The following is a 19,208-nucleotide window of genomic DNA, read 5'->3' on the forward strand; positions in this document are numbered from 1 at the left end:
TGCCTTCAACAAAGACCCAGGAACTCCTGTGGAGCAGCGGCACTGCTTCCCTACATCTTGCAGGCACCCCAAGAGAAATGCAAGGACTTCAGACCACTGAAAACCCAACACCTGAAAGCATCACTGTACCTGTGCCACCTAGCCTGAGTTGAAGTGGGCCAGCAGTGTGGTCCCCCAGCCCTCCAGAGACAAAGTCCACCTTGGAATTGCCCACTGTGGACCGCCGCCTGAAGCCTCAGCCCGAAGGCCCCCTCAACCGCAAGTGCTGCCGGTGGAGAAAACCTGACGCCTCGGGACCCCTCTGCATCCGTTGCCTGCCAGCCCATGGAGAAGAGGACCTGAGGTGTCACTACACCCCCAAGCATCTCAGGATTTTAACCCACTTGTTTGTTCATCTCAACTGGACTCCCAGTCCAAACCTGCAGCCTGTTTCCGACCGGACTGATCCCCATTAACTAATGTTTGGCATCCAACACCGTACTATACCTCTGCACCTGGCCGCTCCAGTACTGCTCGATGTGACCTGTTGGTGTGTCCTTGACCCTTGCCCAGTACTTACCTTAAGTCCAGGAGATTGGTACCATAAGTCGCTGTACTGTACCTGTATGCAGTACTAGTTTATCCTCCAAGTGGATAACATTGCTGCGTCTGAGAAAAGTGTTGACTTTTGAAACCTAAAAAAAATATATATTTATATATATATATGTATAAAGATACTTGTTATTTTTGTGAATTGGCGTGGATCTCCTTATTGAGTTGTATTACCTATTTATTGACTGTTTGTATATTTGCAGATGTTAAACGCTCCTCTGATATGAATAAGGCTGCTTGGCCACACTACCCCCTAAAAGAGCACCTTCGGTTTGCTAGAGCATGCCCCGGTCCATTAGTAAGGGAACTGCTGGACTCTTAGCACAATATCTTATTTTGATATCATATAAAGAGCCAGCTTCCTACGTCCACCCACTCTGAATGTCTCAAGCCAGTCTTGCAAATGAAAGCAGCAGTGGGAGAGGGTGGAAAGTCGTTATGGAGAAATCAAGAGGAACTCTTTATTATAATGGGATTTAAAGTTCTGTTATTGTGCATAAACCATGATGAGAGTCTGAGCTTAAAATAAAATGTCCCATATGAAGAAAATTGTCTTGTAAATCTCAGTGTCATCAAAGTAAAGTGTATGAAATTATGGATTTTCCTGAAGAGGGATGCAATCATTGCGTTCCATGAATGAATGGTTAAAAAGAGTCAGATGATGGACCTTTGATGGGTGGGTTTTTTGGAGTAGATATTTGTTAGTCACTTTTATTCATCTATCTCCGTTTTCAAGGCAAAACTTGATAATTGTATGCCAATTCTTTCCTAGCATATTTTCCAAATGATAAAGTGGCTAACCTAAATTGGCGTAGTAATTAATCCACCTTTCTTTTCCTCTGCAGCTGGACTTGATTTTGAATGCATCTATCTCCAGCCAAAGACTACTACTGCAGAGACAAAACTCCCTCTTCTTGTGATGCCACATGGTATTTGAATTTCTGCTTCTATTTCTGCGTTGTCCATTTGTGGTATATTGATAATCCCAAAACAGAAATGGGATAAACTGAGAGTGTTTAGAGGCAGGTGTAAGAAAAGTATGTATAAACACAAAGAAGCATTGCACCAAGTGAGCTTGTGCCACCCATAACTACATTCCTAATCACGGTTTATTTTTGTAATTCTTAAGACACACACAATCGACGTTGATGGTGATTCAACCCCATTTATGAACTAGGGTGCAGGCCTTAACTTGTGCGCCCAACGGGATGTATTTTTTTTTTTTTGGTCATTGCTGCACATTCTTTATAATGCATTAGAGTGTATTGTGCACACCCAGCCTGTACTGCCTGGCTACTTCAGATATTTGGGTATCAGCGAGCTCACAAGAACACCTGGTAATAAACAAACAAAACAGCACATTGGACAGAGCTGCATTCCTAAGTATTAAACATCATAGACACACAGGGGAAAAGAATACAGGACATTTGACACAACAGAGGGCCAAGTTTCTTACCTTTGGTAACACCTTAACTGCTAAAGACAATATCTAGTTGAAGATTCCTTACTTTAGAATTCCCCAAGGTATCAGTCTGGATCCGAAGACTTTTCTAGAGCGGTACCCATGCGTGCCATTAGGTGCCATCCTCTGTGTCCGTCATTATCGGTGCAGATATGTTGCGTGTCGTGTATAGGCACCACCCCAGTGGGCTGCCAGTGTCTTCACACGACTTTCCACGCAACAAGGGCAGAGCTTTGAAGAACACGGACCACTGGTGCATCAAAATCAGGGCCCTGAAAGAGAGTTCCTATCTAGAAATCAGTTTGCAGAGCGGGGAGAATGGGTGGCTCAGAAAGGAATCTGCAACTAGATTGTGTCCCTACCAGATAAACCGTTACCAAAGGTAAGTAGCTTGTCCATCTGATGGGCATCTAGTTACAGATTCCTTATCTTAAATTAGGTACCCCAGTAATACCATGCCCGGAGGTGGGTCTGCCAACTAAGATCACACCAGAATGTCCTGTAGGACCGAATAGGCACTGTGTTCATCCCTTACGGACCTCACTGTCCAGGTAGTAGTGTTTTGTAAATGTGTTCAGAGATAACCACATTGCCGCCTGACAGATGTCAAGGACTGAAACTCCACATGCTAATTCAGTGATCGCAGCTTTAGTCCTGGTAGAATGAGCATGGAAGCCCTCAGGGCTTAGCCAGTGTGCAGCACATTTTAATGCAGAGTACGACTCTTCTGGAGATGGTTCTCTTTTGCACTTCCCGACCTTTCCTCGCACCCACATAGCCAACAAAGAGTTGGCCATCAACTCAGAAGTTTTTGGTATGATCAAAGTAGAATGTCAATGCTCTTTTTGGGTCGAGGTGGTGGAGTCTCTCGCCTATCTGAGAAAGATATGCGTAAAAGAAGAGGCATGTTGATGGATTGACCTACATAGAAGGGAGTAACCACTTAAGGCAAAAAAGAAGCACTAGCGCGAAGCACCAATTTGTCATAATAGAGGGAAAGGTAGGGTTGGCTTAGATGACAATGCCTGCGGCTCACTCATCCTGGGGGCTGTTTTCAAAGTGAGAAGCCTGAGAGGGAAATTGTGGAGAGGCTTGAAAGGAGCGTACATCAGAAATGTGAAAAACAAATTCAGATCGCATTGAAGCATACTGAATGGGGTTGGAGAAAACATGTGAGTAAGGCCTTTAAGGAACATATTCACAATTGGAGACTTATACAAGGAAGGATGATCAGGCAACAGCAAAAAAGCTGAAATTGCAGGCAGATGACCTTTGAGAGTGCCCATCACAGAGCCCTGCTGGGCCAAGAAGAGACTAAACAACAGAACCTCAGAGAAGGGCAGAAAGAGGGTCAACAGACTTGTCTGTGCACCATGCTACAAATGTCTTCCAACTACAGGCATATAGCATTTTGGTGGAGGAATGCCTGGCTGCCAAGGTTACTATACAGACTTCGGAAGGAAAGTCGGAAGCTGTCCACAGCCGCCGCTCAATCTCCTCGCAAGAAGGCAGAGTTTGGACAGGTTTGGGTGGAGAACTCTTCCCCCCTGTTGCACAGACTATTCTCTCAAAGGGGCAGTCTGATCGGAGGACCGATGGCCATGCTCAGTAGCTCGGAACACCAGACTCTTAGTGCCCTGTCCGGAGCCACAAGGATTACTTGGGCCTGGTTGTTCTTGATCTTGTTAATAACTCTAGACAGAAGTGGTATGGTTGAAAAGGCATACAGGAGGCCTGAGTTCCTCTTGAGATGAAAAGCATCACTGAGCGATTGCTGCCTTGGAAACTCCAAAGCACAATACTGCTGACATTGTGCGTTCTCTGCGGAGGTGAACAGATCTAACGAAGGCTCTCCCCTCTGATGAAAGGATGGAGACGCCATTCGTGATCGACTAAGCATTGTTGGCTGAATTTGTCCGATCTGGTGTTCAGAGAGCTGCCAGATGTTGAGTCACCAGGAAAATGCCTTGTTCCATCCACGTCTAGAGGCACAGAGACTCTTGACAAAGGGTCCACGAACTCCCCCCACCCTGCTTGCTGCAGTACAGCATGACTGTGGTGGTGTCCGTGAATACCTGCACCACCTTCCCTTTGAGAGAGGGAAGAAATGCTTTCCATGCTAGTCTGATCACCTAGAGCTCCAACAGGTTGATGTGGAGTCTTTATTCTGCCAGAGACCAAATGCCTCTGATTGATCTCTGCCTCTCCCAGGTGGCCGCCCCAGCCCAGATGTGACACGTCTGTCACTACTGACAGAGCTAGTTGAGAAAGGGAGAGGAATCTGCCTCTGGCCTAATCTCAGTGCGTTAGCCACCACTACAAATCTCGGTTCGTTAGCCACAACTGCAGATCTAGTGCTGTTCCCTCCGAGATCTGGACCACCTCAGAGAGATTCACCTGATGCTGCGCCCACTGGAACTTCAGGTCCCACTGCAGAATCTGCATATCCCACCTGGCATGTATCACCAGCAGGATGCAGGAGGCCTTGAGGTCCAGCAGCCAGAAACTGGATTGGGTCCAGAACAGCTCCGATGAAAGGGACTGTCTGAGAGGAATTCAGGTGCGGCTTTGGCATGTTTATAGTGAACCTCAGTGAATGCAGGAGGTCTACCATAGCCTGGAGGTGGGAGATGACAGTCTTGGGCAACTCTGTCTTAAAAAGCAAGTCATCAAGATTGGGGAAGACTGAAACCCCTGATTGGCGTAGATGAGCTGCAACCACCGCCATCACCTTGGTGAACACCCGAGGGGTGCTGGTAAGGCCAAAGGGGAGCACGATGAACTGAATGCGCTTGTGGCCTACCCGTGAACAGCAAGTAATGTCTGTGGGCAGGCAGGACTGAGATATGGAAATAAGTGTCCTGCAAGTCCATTGCTACCATCCAGTCTCCTGGGCCCAAGCTGAGCCAGAATGAGCATTTTGAACTTCTTGAGAATGAGATTGAGGTACCGAAGGTCTAGGATAGGCCAAAGACCCTTGTCCTTTTTGGGTACGAAAAAGTAGAAAGAATAGAAATCATAACCTTCTTCTGGTAGAGGAACCCTCTCTATGGCTTGTTTGGCCAAGAGAGCTGTAACTTCCTCTCTGAGAAGTGCTAAGTGATCCCCCGTTATCGGATCGTAGGATGGTGGTATTGATGGAGGGGTAGTTTTGAAGGGGAGAGTGTAGCCCCTTTGGAATATCTGCAAAACCCACCTGCCTTACATGATGGATTGCAAGCAAAGCAAGTGATGGTGAATCCTGCCTTCCACCGGTCCCTGGTGGGGAATAACGGCCCAAAAGGCATGTGGTGTCCACGGTCTGCAGTGCCAGGCTGGCGGAAGAAAACATCTTCCACAGTGACCAGCCTCTTGGATCCCCTGTCTTGGGGTGCACATCAAACCTTTTGCGGATGCAAAAAGACTTCGTACATCTGGCCCTTGGTTAGGTATTTTGCCACACTAGGGTTCCAGTACCTCAACTGTTTCCCTAACTGGTAGTTTTTGGGGTTGAGGCCTATATCTCTTGTACAGCTAGTTGCAGTGAAGGCTTCCCAATGGTGGGAGGACCCACAATAGGCACTCAGGCGGCTGGGTGTCTACCATGGGACCTTGAAAGCAACTTCGGCCACCAATCTATCTGCCATAAAGGCTAGGAAATATTTCCGATTTGCTGAAATAACGTAACCTACTTCAACCAGCTAGTGGTAGCCACCAGGCTGCGGTTTGAATTCCTGTTTCTGTAGACATTTCTGAAAGGTGGGTTTATAAGGATAGTAGAGCCACCTGTGGTATGGGGAATGCAAGGAGAAATCAGGCGCACCCTTCTTGACGAAAGGAGCAGCTCCTCGTGCCAGATTTTGTACTCCTGTTTCAATGGAGAAGGCAGTCTGTCAGTGTTAATGTGTCTTCCATGCAAATCATTCTTGCCTCCTGGACTTTCTACTACGTGGTTCAGGTTCCTACTTCAAACAGGTGTATACCAACTCCCTTCATTGGTCCAACAAGGAAACCGATTTATCTGATTTCCAAGACTTAGGCTCAGTTTGTAGGCAGTGTGTTACAACTTTCACAGCTGGCTCTTTAGTGTCTTCTACCCACATGCTGCTGCACAGGGGCTTCTTGGTAATGAGGGGAAAGCTAAACAAATTGTTGGATGAAAATGTGTTGCTTATCCCCCCTGGTGGTCAGTTCATTTTGGCCCCTCTAATCATTGAGGAATGTGTTTTGTGTTTGATGACCTTGTATTCTGGACATACTCCTATGCTGTCCTTTCCATCCTGAGACCATTGTAGACTGACTTAAATGGATTCACAGCCCTTTCACAAGGGGTCGTGGAGATGAGATAAGATAGGGGTTGGTTTCCTGGGGGTCTCGATTGCCTGGTTTCACATGAGGGAGACTGGCCATGGGTGACTGGGTGCTGGTTTATACATAGTCATCAGTCCTGCATAATGGAGATTAACATTTTCTCAGCATTATTCCAATGAGGTTTGTGACCTTCAGCACCCACCAGTCCAGTCACCCAAAGTAAACAAACATTCCCTCCTTCCATTCAGTAGACACACTCCATACATTCCCCACAGTTGATGAAATCACAGGACCCATGTATGAGGGACTGAACAAAACTGTACACACGACAGCTGGCAGGCAATATTCTCTGACTGCAGATTATATTGTCAGCACTGTCTGAATCCACATTGCGGGGTAACGAAAACAGTTGTCTGATGTCTCAAACTTCCAAAAATAGGAGACCCCTCAGAGGGCTCCCATGATTGTCAATCTTAGCAGTAGGAAATGCACAAGACTGTACAAAAATGTACAAGGGCATAGCAGCACCACTTCAAAAAGCCATGCAGAGGACTTTCATCACAGCAAAATCACACTCTTAATTACTCAGGCACATATTTCAGGGTGGACAATACACATACCAGTCCTCCCAGAATACAGAACTACAAAAATTGTTTTAAAAAAAAAATCAGGCCGCACAAATTGTACACCTCTAACCTATATAATATATGACCAAAGCACCGCCACAAAAGGCCCACATTTGCAACACAGTATCCAGCTTAAACAACCCAGCTAAGGTTTTAAGATACCCAGTCGCTAATAGCAGTGCAGGGTCATACTAAGAACATTAACTGTAAATGATAGTTACTAAGACACTAGTCTACAAAGACTAAATGTGATGTGAGGAATGTATGACAGTTTGAGATGAAAAATAGTAGTCGGTGTCAGAATGAAAACCTATTAAGAACGCTGAATATTCCCTTTGTTCAACACTTGTAAAAAGGTGCTTAGTATCATTAGCATCGTCCAATGAAAAGCTCAAAGAAATGTGAAAAGAATTGTTCACGTCTTCAATTGACTGGGACATGGGCCCATTTGTAACTAGTCAGAATGACACCAGCTGTATGAAAGTCGGTGCTTGGTCCTGCTGAAAGTTTTTAGCCTTGGACTTGCATACTTTTTTTGGCAGTGAAAGTCTTTAAAAGGGTAAACATGGAATTGGTACCCAGAAGAGGCGGTAGGGAGCCAGACACGCTAGTTAGGCTTTCACGCTCCAGCATTTGAACTTTCTGCCAAAAAGCTCTGAGCTGAAATACCTCCTATTTCATGATAAGCCTTCATGATTGTTTTTTTCTGGGAGACTTGTCAGGATGTCCTGGTCCTCCAGAAGTATTAGCACATTTGGTATAAGTTTTTGTAGCTCTGCTTCCTTAATGAAATCTTTAATCTTAAGGACAGACTTGTCAGATTCTATTTCATAGCTGACAATTATAGAAGGCTTTCTAGAACTATGCTTTCAAGTTAAGAAGGAAATTTTGAGTTCGGAGTGGTCAACTGGATGCTGTCCGGGCAAGCAACAGCTTCTGTGCCTCCAGCCTCGCAAGCGCATTCCCACAGGATCAAGCATTATTGCTGGCTGGACCTTCCCCTGGTTATCTCTGTGGGCCCTTAAGAACTGACAACAAGCTCTGGAACAAAATGATGAAGCAGAAGTTAAAGATAACGCCGGAGTCACCACTCTTCCCAGTTCAAGCAGACGTTCTTCACTGATCTGTAATCAGGCGGTTTCAGTTCCCAGGCAGATTATTTCCCTAGAGTGGGACATGCAGGTATTTTTTTTTATTAAAGCAGAAACCAGTCTGTTGTGGATTGAGGCCTATGCAATCATAATGTAATTCCCAGGCTTCTCAATCCCAGTTTTGTTGTTTACAAATGTATATGCTCCTTTCTCTGATCTAACCCTCAGGGGCAAAATTATCCCAGAGTTGGATGCAACCAAAACCAAAACGATGGTTCCCAATATCTCCTTTATGGATTCCCCCAACTCCAGCTCTCTGACTTCAGTCCACGCTACCAGAAAGGAAATCTCCTCCCAGACAGCACTTTATCTAGACCGCCTGTTGTGCCTGGCTCCACTAGTGACGTGAGACCCCTTCTATGCTGGGGAAAATTTTACATAGATCTTTTCAAATAAGGCTGTATCTTGGCAGTCAGTATGGTCCATGGCAAGGGTGACTTGAGTCTGGGACTTGAAGGCAGTTTGAAAATCAATATCCTCGATCCTAGAATAAAGTGGGCAGATATTCCAGTTAACCTGGATTGTAGCGGTTCTCATAAGCTCTCCCTGGAGTCCTGAGAGATTTGTTCAGGATCCAGTTTTTGTCCCGGTTTTAAGTGCGGGCAGAGCAGCATTGCTGGAATGACTGGTCAATGTTTGGCCAAGTTATTCCTACAGCGTGAGTCGGAGTCCACCCCTGCGCCAGCCGAGAAACTTTATTGGTTTAAAACATGGAGTTAGGACAGGCTCAGATACATGGGAAACATTTTTATGCCTGCCTACATGCTTCAGAGTTGGCAGTCTTTCCGAGTGAGAGACTTAAATGGCAGACCCTGACTAATATGAGACTGAGCCGCTGTCTGAATCCTGTTATCATGTTGGTTCTGGCCTGTGCTTGATAGCGTCCAGGTCCCCAGCTCAGCCCTCATGCATAGCTGTGTTTGTGTTAGTGTTCAGACCGGCTTGTTGGTCCCTTCCTTGCAAGCTGTGGCAGCTGAGGTCCTGGCTGGCGGTGGCTTAGTCAAGTTGGCCATTGCCTGCTGCAAAGACCAAAGGCCCGCCTGTGGTAGCCTTTCTTGGGCCCAGCACACTGAACCCGAATGCCTGCTGCTGCAGCCTGTTCCTGTCTGCCGTGGTGAGTGAAAAGCAACAGTAGGTGAAGTCTGCGACCCCACCCTGCATTCTATTACAAGCTAGAAGCTTGGGTATGTCATCTTTTATACTGCAAATCTCTCCAGATTTGCATACATGTCTTTAATAGAATCTAAACCTCCTGTCACGTCGGAGGGGAGATTTTACACTATTGCACACTGGTCTACATGAATCTCACGGTTTAATTTTATGAAGGTGCAACGATGTATGTATCAGACACTGTCACTTCTTCACAATTTAAAGCCATGAGATTGACGGCTGCACTGCTACCTCCACGCATGGTAGTAGACTTGTCAACATTTTGCTCAGTTGTGCTGCAGTGTTTGTCTGATATTGCTGATGTAGCTACAACAATGGTTGATGTTCTAATATGCATTAGATGTTACTTATGGACATAGAAAACAAAAATGAAAATATATAAAAACAGAAGATGAATGAATCTTCAGCAGAAAAACAATCCTATTTTTAGGAGAGAAGCGGAATAAACTGTTGGGCCCCAGGTACGTTTTGGCAGAGCTGTAACAATTATTCCTGAAATAAGCAACCGTCCAACAACAGTGCTGCGTGCCACGCATCCAAACTATATTTCTGATATATCGCTGAAGAATCGATTTGTCAAAATGAAAATACAACACACATTTAAAAATGTGTGCATTTGCTTTTTTAATTGTGCTGTTTCGGGCAGCTTTGGTAATTTTTGGGTGGGTGGCCCAAAAACAGACTGGTAAGAAAAACAAAAATCCATGTTCAGGCTTGACCTATTGGGGAGAGCAGGACATCTAATGATTAATAAAGGGAAGAAGTCTGCTGGTATCGTGCATACAAAGTGATCCTGGTAGCTGGCAGTGTGTGCAAAGTACCTCACACTTACACCACATGGAAACAGCATTTATGCAGCTACAAACCGAGACAGACTTGAGTGGTGAAAAGTGCAATGTCCGTGCCGCCACGTGCACAGTAGTAACCAAAGGTTAAGGCATGCAGTCAGCATCATAGTGCGGCTCTTTTTGCAGTGAAATACACCCCAAGATATTTTCAGCATTTTGTCTAATTAATAACAGATTACAAATGCACTTGTGGACTACCGGTACAGAATGAGAGAGCGCAAGAAAACACACACTCCCATCTCATGCTTAATACTAAACAAAAGGACAGCTCTATTTTGCCATTTAAGGATACAATTCATCCAGGTATAAGAATGTAAAACTAAACTGTTAATTGGTGGGACTAACACAAGGAATGGGGAAAGCCAATGAATCAGGAGCAGGCAAATTAGGTAAATAACAGGGCAATTGCAATCAAGGGACTGCCACTCTGAGTATATCGGTAACAATAGATCTGGCCAAGCAACTTCTGAAGCTCTGTAGCTGAAACCTAAAATTGAGATGCATCTTTTTTTCTGTCTTAAGTGGAATGGTAGTTTTTGACTCCCTTTAAATAGATACAATTTACTTATTCTATGTCAAATGCTAAATTGCAGATCTTTTCCTAAGTTGTTAAGGAAAATTGCAGTGCACCTATGTCTGTGCTTTATCCAGTTTTTTTTACTTGAAAATCTCTCCGCCCAGTCCTAGAAGCCATACTGTGTAGTCATTTCATAGGTGCTTCAGGCTCTGTCCGTAGAGACTCCAGTATTGTGGCACCTCTGGCATCAGTTTGATCAGTAGGCCACTCTGACCGAAGAATTTACAAAAGCAGTACATCTCATGTTTGTGTTAGGCATGGAGGTAGCAGATTCAAAACTTTTAGTGTCCAGGGACCCGAGTGATGGCCCATTCTGCACTGGTTTTTCCATGCGATGTCAAACCATAACTGATTCTCCATCCTTTAAAGAAAAGACACAATAAAAAGTAATAAAATTTGTTGGTACAGATCTTTTTGATCTAAGTAGTTGATGTGGTTTCTGCAGCATTGCAAGACAGGGAAGATCATAGAGAAAATGGATTTTAGCCCAGAACAAAATAAACAGACTTCCAAATTCTTGTGAATGAGTGAGACAGGTCTTTCTGATCTTTCAAGGCAACAGGTCATTCTTGTCCTGATGACCCCTTTTTTCGTGCAAGCCAAGAAATGGTTCTTAAGAGTGAAGACCTAGCCGGTTCCTTTGATCTTAGCTGAAGCCAAAATTTCCTGCAGGTTTTTCCCTGGATCAGGCGTACCCCAGTTTCCACCTCTCTAGTGGTACACAAAGGATGGAGTCCTCGGAAGAGTCCGGAGTCATAGAAGACCAACTGCGGTAGCAAAAGGGAAAAAAAAAAAAAAAAAAACTTTTCACTGCATCTGTGTGGGGTACACAGATGCAGTGAAAAGTTTTTTTTTTTTTTTTTTTTCCCTTTTGCTACCACAGTTGGTCTTCTATGACTCCGGTCTCTTCCGAGGACTCCATCCTTTGTAATGGCTAAGCACTTCTACTTCTTAAGCTATGGAAGCCTTTTTCCTCCTGTTGTGTGCTATGGAACCGATCCTAACCATTACACTGGTGATGGTATTTGACTCTTCTTTCTGGTCATGAACAAAAGACATTGACCTTATTCCATTTTGCATCTCTAGGGTCAGAAGAAGTCCCCGTAAAACCCAGTATTCCCACCCAAACCTGAATTTGCTTAATGTGGGCCAACTATTGACTGCAGCTCAGTTCTGCATAGTGCATGATCCTTAGATTTACAGGATGCATACTTCCAGTTTTCTGTGCACCCACAACCACACACAGTTTAATTTACATTGAGGATCAGCATTACCAATGCTGCTTGGTGTTGAAGTGTCCATTGGGTAGTCTCCAAGCTACTAATCCTGAGCTTGCACATACATACTTTCACCTATATATGGGGTACTTTGAGTCTAAGCTGGCACACACCTTAATTGGTGGGGTATTGCTGTCTGCAGTGATTACTCTGAATAGTGATATGCCAGGCAGCGATCTGGAAAGCCACCAGGTGGTATTTAACTACTAGAAACCCTTTCTCTTGGTAGTTGATGTTTGCCACTGGTGTCTTGGGTTTCACCTTACTGTGGCTCTTCAAATTGGGGCAAGTACACGCTTTCTGCACTTCGCTCTTATTATAGAGAGGAGGATCAGTCAAGAGTCACAGCAAGGTAGTGTGGAGAAGCAAATACTCCAAACTCAACAGTCAACAGACCTGATAATTGATTGTCCAGCATAGTATTTTTCAAGAAAAGAAAGTGCTTTTATTATCTCAGCAGAACAAAATACTACACCTTTAGAAAAGTATCAGATTTAAGGCTAAATAATTTTACCCTTGCACTTTTACTGAAACCCTGACCCCACCCAACCTGGTCTCCTCCTTCCTACTATATATTGTGTTTAGGGGAATTAGGCTCAGGTGTAAGTTTCACTGGTTTGTTACCCTTGGGCAACTGGTGCACCAGCTGATAAAGTTTATTTACCCCAAAATAGTCTTACTGATGAGGAGAAATCGTTATTGATGATTGGCTTTGCTTGCGTTTACAGTCTTTCAGTCTCTGGAGGCACAGTAGAGACTGAAAGACTGAAAAGGCAAGCAGCGCCAAACATAAATAAGGGTTTCTCCTAAGTAAGACTATTTTGGCAATGGACTTGGCCTGGCAGGCACTTGTTGGAGTGTGCAGCAGCAAAGACTGGTCAGCTTCTTCAATGACATCTCTTCGTCCACAGCTGGGGTCTTGCTCCTCTCATGCAGACCTCTTCAGGAGTCTGCTTGCAGGTGGGACTGATGAGGGCTGGCCTTCAGGAAATGTGGCCTTCAGGCCAGGTTTCCATCGCAGGTGCAGCCTCCTGGCCTGGTGTCCCTGGCAGGTTAGGGCCTCTGGGCAGGGGGCAACATTCCACTCAGGTAGCAACGGGATGTGTCACAGGCCAGCAGCACCAGTCTTCTCACTGTGGAATAGTTGGTTGGTACGAGGCTATGTAGTTATTCTTCTTCATGCAGTTCACCTACAGACAGGACGACCTTTTACTGTACAGGTCAATCCCCACAATGCTCCCACTGGATAGTCTGCTTCTTCTTGGTGCCCCTTCCAACGTGGTACCATCAATACTTCTGTTGTTTGACAGTTTCTCCTCCTGCAGTGCCAGGCACAATTCTTCCACCTCTGAGCAATCAGGTAGTCATCTAGTTGCTAAGTCGACCCACACTTTCATGAGTAGGGTTGCACCCTTTCTTGTTTGTTTTGCTATTCTGGAACTGCTAAGAGCCTGTGAGTGAAAAGCATTTGTGTAAACTTGTCACGATTTTTGTAACATGATAATCATCCATCTGTTTGCTCAAATAATCAATCTGAAATTAATCACACAGCTCTGAAATACTCTGTAAATGTTTTCTTCATATGTTTTGTATTTTTAGTTGATTTCTCGGAAGAGAAGACCACTGGATTTCATTGCTTTTTTCCAAAATGTTTACTGGTCTGGACTTGAAAATACAGGCCACACCAGTAAAAACAAAAAAAACAGGTCAGCCAGGTCGCAATCCTATTCTTTAGCAGGATGCAGACTTCAGGTTATATCCCTTTAACTCTGGAGACTGCCTGGCAAATGGCTGGCATGCTGACACCAGCCCTTGTTTCACAGAAGCTGTTCAATTATTCAGTGAAACACTCCTTCCTTGGTCAAGAACTTTGAAGTGGAACGATATGATGTCCTCTAGTTCAGACTGGATTCGGGACTCTAGACAGTAAATCAGGAACATAAAAGTGGGAACTCCCTTTCAAATGTTATTTTCTGGCTACAGCGTAGACATAACCTTTGTGCAAGGTGATGGCTCTCACTGAAAGTAGTGATGATGCTGGCTCTTCATGCGAGTGTCCAAATCTTGGACAAAAAGAAGTGTGTAGACTCTGAACCTGCTTGTCATCAGTCTTCCTGAAGTGGCAATCAGGGACAGACAAAAGAGCAGCCCTGCCTAGAAACTTCCCCACGTTTAACAATACAATCTGCTGACTGACCTCCTCTCCATCTACCAAATGGCAGTGCCCAGGAAAATCTAATCCGCAATATCTTACTAAAATGTATTGATAGATTTTCTAAGGGTAGCCGTGTCGCCATTCTCCCTCACTTCACTGTCTAGGTTTCCCTGCTATGACTTCAGGAATGCAAAAAATTAATTTCACTGTCTAAAGGAAGTTGTATTCTTCCTCTTTCTTATGAAGTGCTAAACCAGGGGCCATCAAAAATGGACTCTGCTGGTCCCAGCAACTTATCTACATTGCATACAGTCTGTTATGTATGTGGCACAGGTACACACTATATTCACATATTAGATGCACATATAGAATGTCCTCACATTGCTCTTGGTGGTAGCTACACCGAAGCAGAACTTTTTTATTGCGTGCAACAAGTAGACCTTACTCTTTTCTGATGCAGCAAAAAGTGTTGCCTGAACCATTATTTGCAAAAATATGTACACTTCCACCACTGTTTGCTGTCCGTAACCAAGGACATGGGCAGAGAGGGAATGTTTGATGTGCCCCTCTAGGTCACAGAACTGTTTCCATTTCAGGTAACTCCACCCTTGCCCAACGCATGCCCTTTCCAGATCGTTTCTTATTTTAATGGGACAAAAGCACCTAGTCTTTCAAAACTAAACTTAAACAGTTTCAAGCAAAATAGCTAAAGTTCTAGTTCTTAGCAAGCAGCTCCTAACAATCTGTCTTTTTTACGTAGATGATTCTCTTTCTTCCTTTCAGGGGGACCCCACTCAGCATTTGTGGCAGAATGGATGTTATATCCAGCTGTGCTTTGCAGGATGGGATTTGCAGTGCTTCTAGGTGAGTGTCCAAACACATGATTTATAAACCATACACATATGGGACCTACACCTGAAGATCCTGACCATGCAAAAATCAATGCTGAATTAACAGTGAAGGTGCTGGGTGTATTTTTTTGCAATGTGGAGTATGTTGGTTTTACTTTTGCCACAGTATTACACTATTTTGCGCACTAACAAAACATTTTATTCCCTTCATGTAATGTGTAACCAGCTTCTGTATCCCTTCTAATGGCACACACGCAACCTGGGCATCATCATGACCTGCCAAGTTAACACTGTCTCTTCGTCATGCTTCCACACCCTCCGATTCCTGCAGAAAATTTTCATTTGGATTCTCTCCGATACGAGGAAGACAGTCACCCACGCACTCATCACTAGAAAACTAGACTACGGCCACAAACACTACGCCAGCATCACCAAAAAACTTAAATCAAGATTTCAAAGAGTCCAGAATGCAGCAGCTAGACTCATCCTGGACATCCCCTGACACAGCTGCATCTCCTCCCACCTACGAGACCTACGCTGGCTCCTAGTCAACAAGTGCATCACAAATAAACTCCTGATCCACACCTACAAGTTACTGCACAACATGGGACCGGCATACCTCAACCATCGCCTTTCCTTCTATGTACCCAATAGACGTCTCCGTTCCTCCGAGCTCTCTTTTGCAGCCATCCCCAAGATCTGAAAAAGCACAGCAGGAGGAAGATCCTTCTCCTACCTGGCAGCCCAGACATGGAACACACTACCTCTCAAGCTCAGGCAGACTGTATCACTGAAGCAGTTCAGGAAGGACCTCAAGACCTGGCTCTTCAGCTATACAGCATGCCCCCAATAGTGCCTTGAGACCCTATGAGTGATTAGTTTTATTCTACAAATTCTTCATTATTTGATTGAATGGCAAAGCAGCACACTTCCCAACTTTGAAAATGTGATCTTCATGTTTGGAATGTATTGTATAATGGTTTGCAGACTCTGCCAAAGACCTCGCATTTCATTGTGATCTACATTCAATTAACTACATTTATGTGATTTTTCTTCTACACAGTGCCAAGCCTGCACTGTTACCTACATGAGAACACAGTGTTAGGAACGGGCTGGGCTAGTGGAAACAGAGTTCTGGGAAAATAAGTCCAATCTCATTAAAAAGCCTGATGTATAGAGTGATGCTTAGATTGTTTTTAGATGCAATGTTCTTCATTTCAATCGGAAGAACTCTGCTAAGTATGTCAAGCAGACAATACCAAGACCTTTCAAGTGGTTCATACCACAGAGAATGTGAAAAAATGAAAGAGGCTTTTAAAAGAGAGTGCTACAGGTGACCGCTTAGGTTCGGTGCAGCTAAGTGTGAAGTTGTGTACTCAAAAAGAGAGACATTCGGAGGTGCAGTGTTGTAATGGAAGTCAGCTGGGCATGTTAGTACCCCCTGTTGGTCATTCTGTTATCCTATTAGAGGGGTTCATAGTCAGTAAGCAATGTGACAGGTCTATGTAGAAAATAACTAAAGTACTATAGTATTTATGGAAATATAAAACCAGCAGAAACAAATAATTTCCTACAATACCCCTGATACGTAAGAAATGTTTAGAATGTGTGAGGTTCTCGAGGTCAGACATCGAGAATGATAAAGATAAATTGGAAATGGTTTGCTGTTAGGCTATCAAAATTGCTTTAACCACAAGTCTATTGAGGTAGAACTCAAGATTTTGGGTATGAATCCTCAGAAAGAAAAGATGAATGAATAAACTACTTTACAGACATTCAAATACTAATAGTAACAAACCCATTTTAAGAAGAACACTTATTTCGGGGACAGGTTCTTTTGGACCTGGAAGTCATATTTTGAGATAGGGGGATAAAAGGCTCAGGCATAAGTTTAGAAACATATATTTTGACCTGAAGTAAGCTCATGGACCAGCCTCCCAGATGGAGTTAAAAATAAATTAAGTCCTATTAAGTGGAAGAGTTAGTACTTAGTAAGCAAAATTACATTCTTACATTATATTTCTTTGAAGTTGTGTTAGGTTTCTGATGGGCATAGCAGAATTCTCTTACTAAAGGAACTTCCCAAAACTGTTGCCAGTGGAGATTTAAATTATACTAGGTTCTTTTATCCCTTTCTATAAAGGATTGGCAATATGTTAGCATGTAAGCCACTCTTTACTTTCAGGTCTTAATACGTGGACCTGTATTCTACTAGTGTGTGGATAGATGTTTATGGGCTTGCACGCAGACAGGCAGGTCAGTCCTTAAATACCATATTTTGTCTCAATTCAGTGAACTACAGAGGATCTCTGGGATTCGGACAGGACTGCGTCTTCAGTCTTCCAGGCAATGTAGGAGACCAGGATGTGAAGGATGTACAGGTAAGAAGTACTAGTGTATCATGTTGAGGAAAAATGAAGTGCATCATTTGCTTTGAAAATGACACATGAACATCAGTAGTTCTATGGGCACTTAGCCGTGTGGCAATTTAGCGTTGGCAACTAAAACATTAACAGATGGGTAGGGTTACTTGTCAAGCAAGCCCTACTTGTGTCCTGAGGTCCTGTCAGAGCACTTACTGCACCCATATCTTCAACCTCAGATAAACATTGCTCTCTACTTTGCATCCAGTGGCCATTTGACTTTGCTTTTAAGAGCAAGAAACTGGCATTGCTGCTGCAGCCTAATTAAAAAATGGACAGAGAAGAGGAAAATAGTGACCCAAGGAACTGGTTTAGCGGCACAGGGGGAAAGGGTTACTTGATTCCAGTTGTCAATTGGGGCTTTTGTGTCTGTTGTCCTGGGACTTCCTTACTGTTGAACCAAAATTGAGTACATCCTGTTAGCGCTTGATCCTCAAGGTAACTAGGCACTGTAATCCAAAGTACAGGTGGTGTGGACTAGACACTCAGAACTCAATGAAGACACTTATATTAGTTAATAAATTAAGGTCCACTCATTGAAAAGGTATACTTTACCAAGTAATTACCACACATTACCACACATAAACAATGACATCATGTTTTTTTTAAATGGAGCTGCTAGTTTTTGAGTACAAGGTCTTTACTCCCATAAAGTTGTTGGTGGTTTATCTGGGGCACTGTGGAGTGCCTTCTCCACTTAAAAGATGCTCTGGTGTGACTTTCAGGCACATTTAGGTTTTAGTAAATCAGTTTTCACCCGCTGTTGTCGCTTAGCTGCCATCTTCTGTGGTTTTCGCGGCCTCTCCGACTCTTTGGACCTCTGCAGTGTGCCACGCTTCCTCTTTAGTTGCAGCCCATGCGTGAAGTGGTCACTGGGAGCAAGAGTGGCTGTCTTGTGCCGAGATTCCACTATCGTGGGGGGGCACCTCCCAGGATTGAACCCACTGTACTTCTCTATGGTGCTTTCTCTGGTGTCACACTAGCCCAAGACTTCCACACAAAATGGGGGTGAAGAGCCCAGCAGAAATGTTCCTCTAGGAGTGAGAGTGGACATTGGTGATACTCGGTGGTCTGTTGCAGTTATCACTAAGTACCTTTGCACCTTGATCCCAAGACCCTCTGATGATGAATACTTGATGCTCCCAACAGGAAGAAAGTCCATGGAGCTGAAGGAATTTAGGCGCACCCACAGTCAGATTTCAGGTAATGAAATCTCTGCTGCTGCTGGGTCCAGCTCAGTTCGGTTTTTGGAGAAACGATTCTTTAACACCTAACACCTGGCTACCTCAATTATATGCTGTCTGGTAAGCAGTCGGCGGTGGGGTAACCAGGCAGGGTGCCAATGGAACCATTGGATGATACACAGTGTTTAGGTGTTTGTCCATACAGGCAGAAGAGTTGGCTGGCAAGGGCACCAATCATGGAACTCATTAATATTTTATCCCCCAACTTTACTCTGGGAACACTCAGTATGTCCCATCAGCCCCAAGGCTCTTTCTGTTGTCATATGCAAATTCGCAGAGAGTTCTCAGCACACACCAATGTTTCTTTCGTGTGCTGAGTCGAATAATCAAAAATCTAAAAAGACTTGTTGCAGAGGATCTCAGGGCTGTGGTGCAGGCCAAGCCATAGAGATTGACATTTCTGTCTCATCAGTGACATTTTTCTTAGCTGTTGGATGCAGATGGGATGCTGGCATAATTCTGGATTTTGGCACTGAAAGGGGATACAAAGTGTGGTTTTCGCTAACATTGGAACTAGATGCCATAGTTGATCATTTGTAGTGT

At 44.2% G+C, this 19,208-nt stretch overlaps 1 protein-coding gene across 2 annotated transcripts in view; it reads left to right on the forward strand.

Annotated features, from left to right (window-relative positions):
• Positions 1-19,208, forward strand: part of APEH (acylaminoacyl-peptide hydrolase) — a 278,020-nt gene that overhangs the window by 205,961 nt on the left and 52,851 nt on the right. For both annotated transcript variants that reach the window (XM_069206858.1, XM_069206859.1), the window contains exons 17-19: positions 1,437-1,520; positions 14,931-15,011; positions 17,291-17,379. In XM_069206858.1, coding sequence (XP_069062959.1) covers positions 1,437-1,520; positions 14,931-15,011; positions 17,291-17,379 — 254 coding nt within the window. The remainder of the gene's footprint in view (positions 1-1,436; positions 1,521-14,930; positions 15,012-17,290; positions 17,380-19,208) is intronic.

The sequence above is a fragment of the Pleurodeles waltl genome, chromosome 9, assembly GCF_031143425.1.
Source record: "Pleurodeles waltl isolate 20211129_DDA chromosome 9, aPleWal1.hap1.20221129, whole genome shotgun sequence".
Classification (NCBI taxonomy): Eukaryota; Metazoa; Chordata; class Amphibia; order Caudata; family Salamandridae; genus Pleurodeles; species Pleurodeles waltl.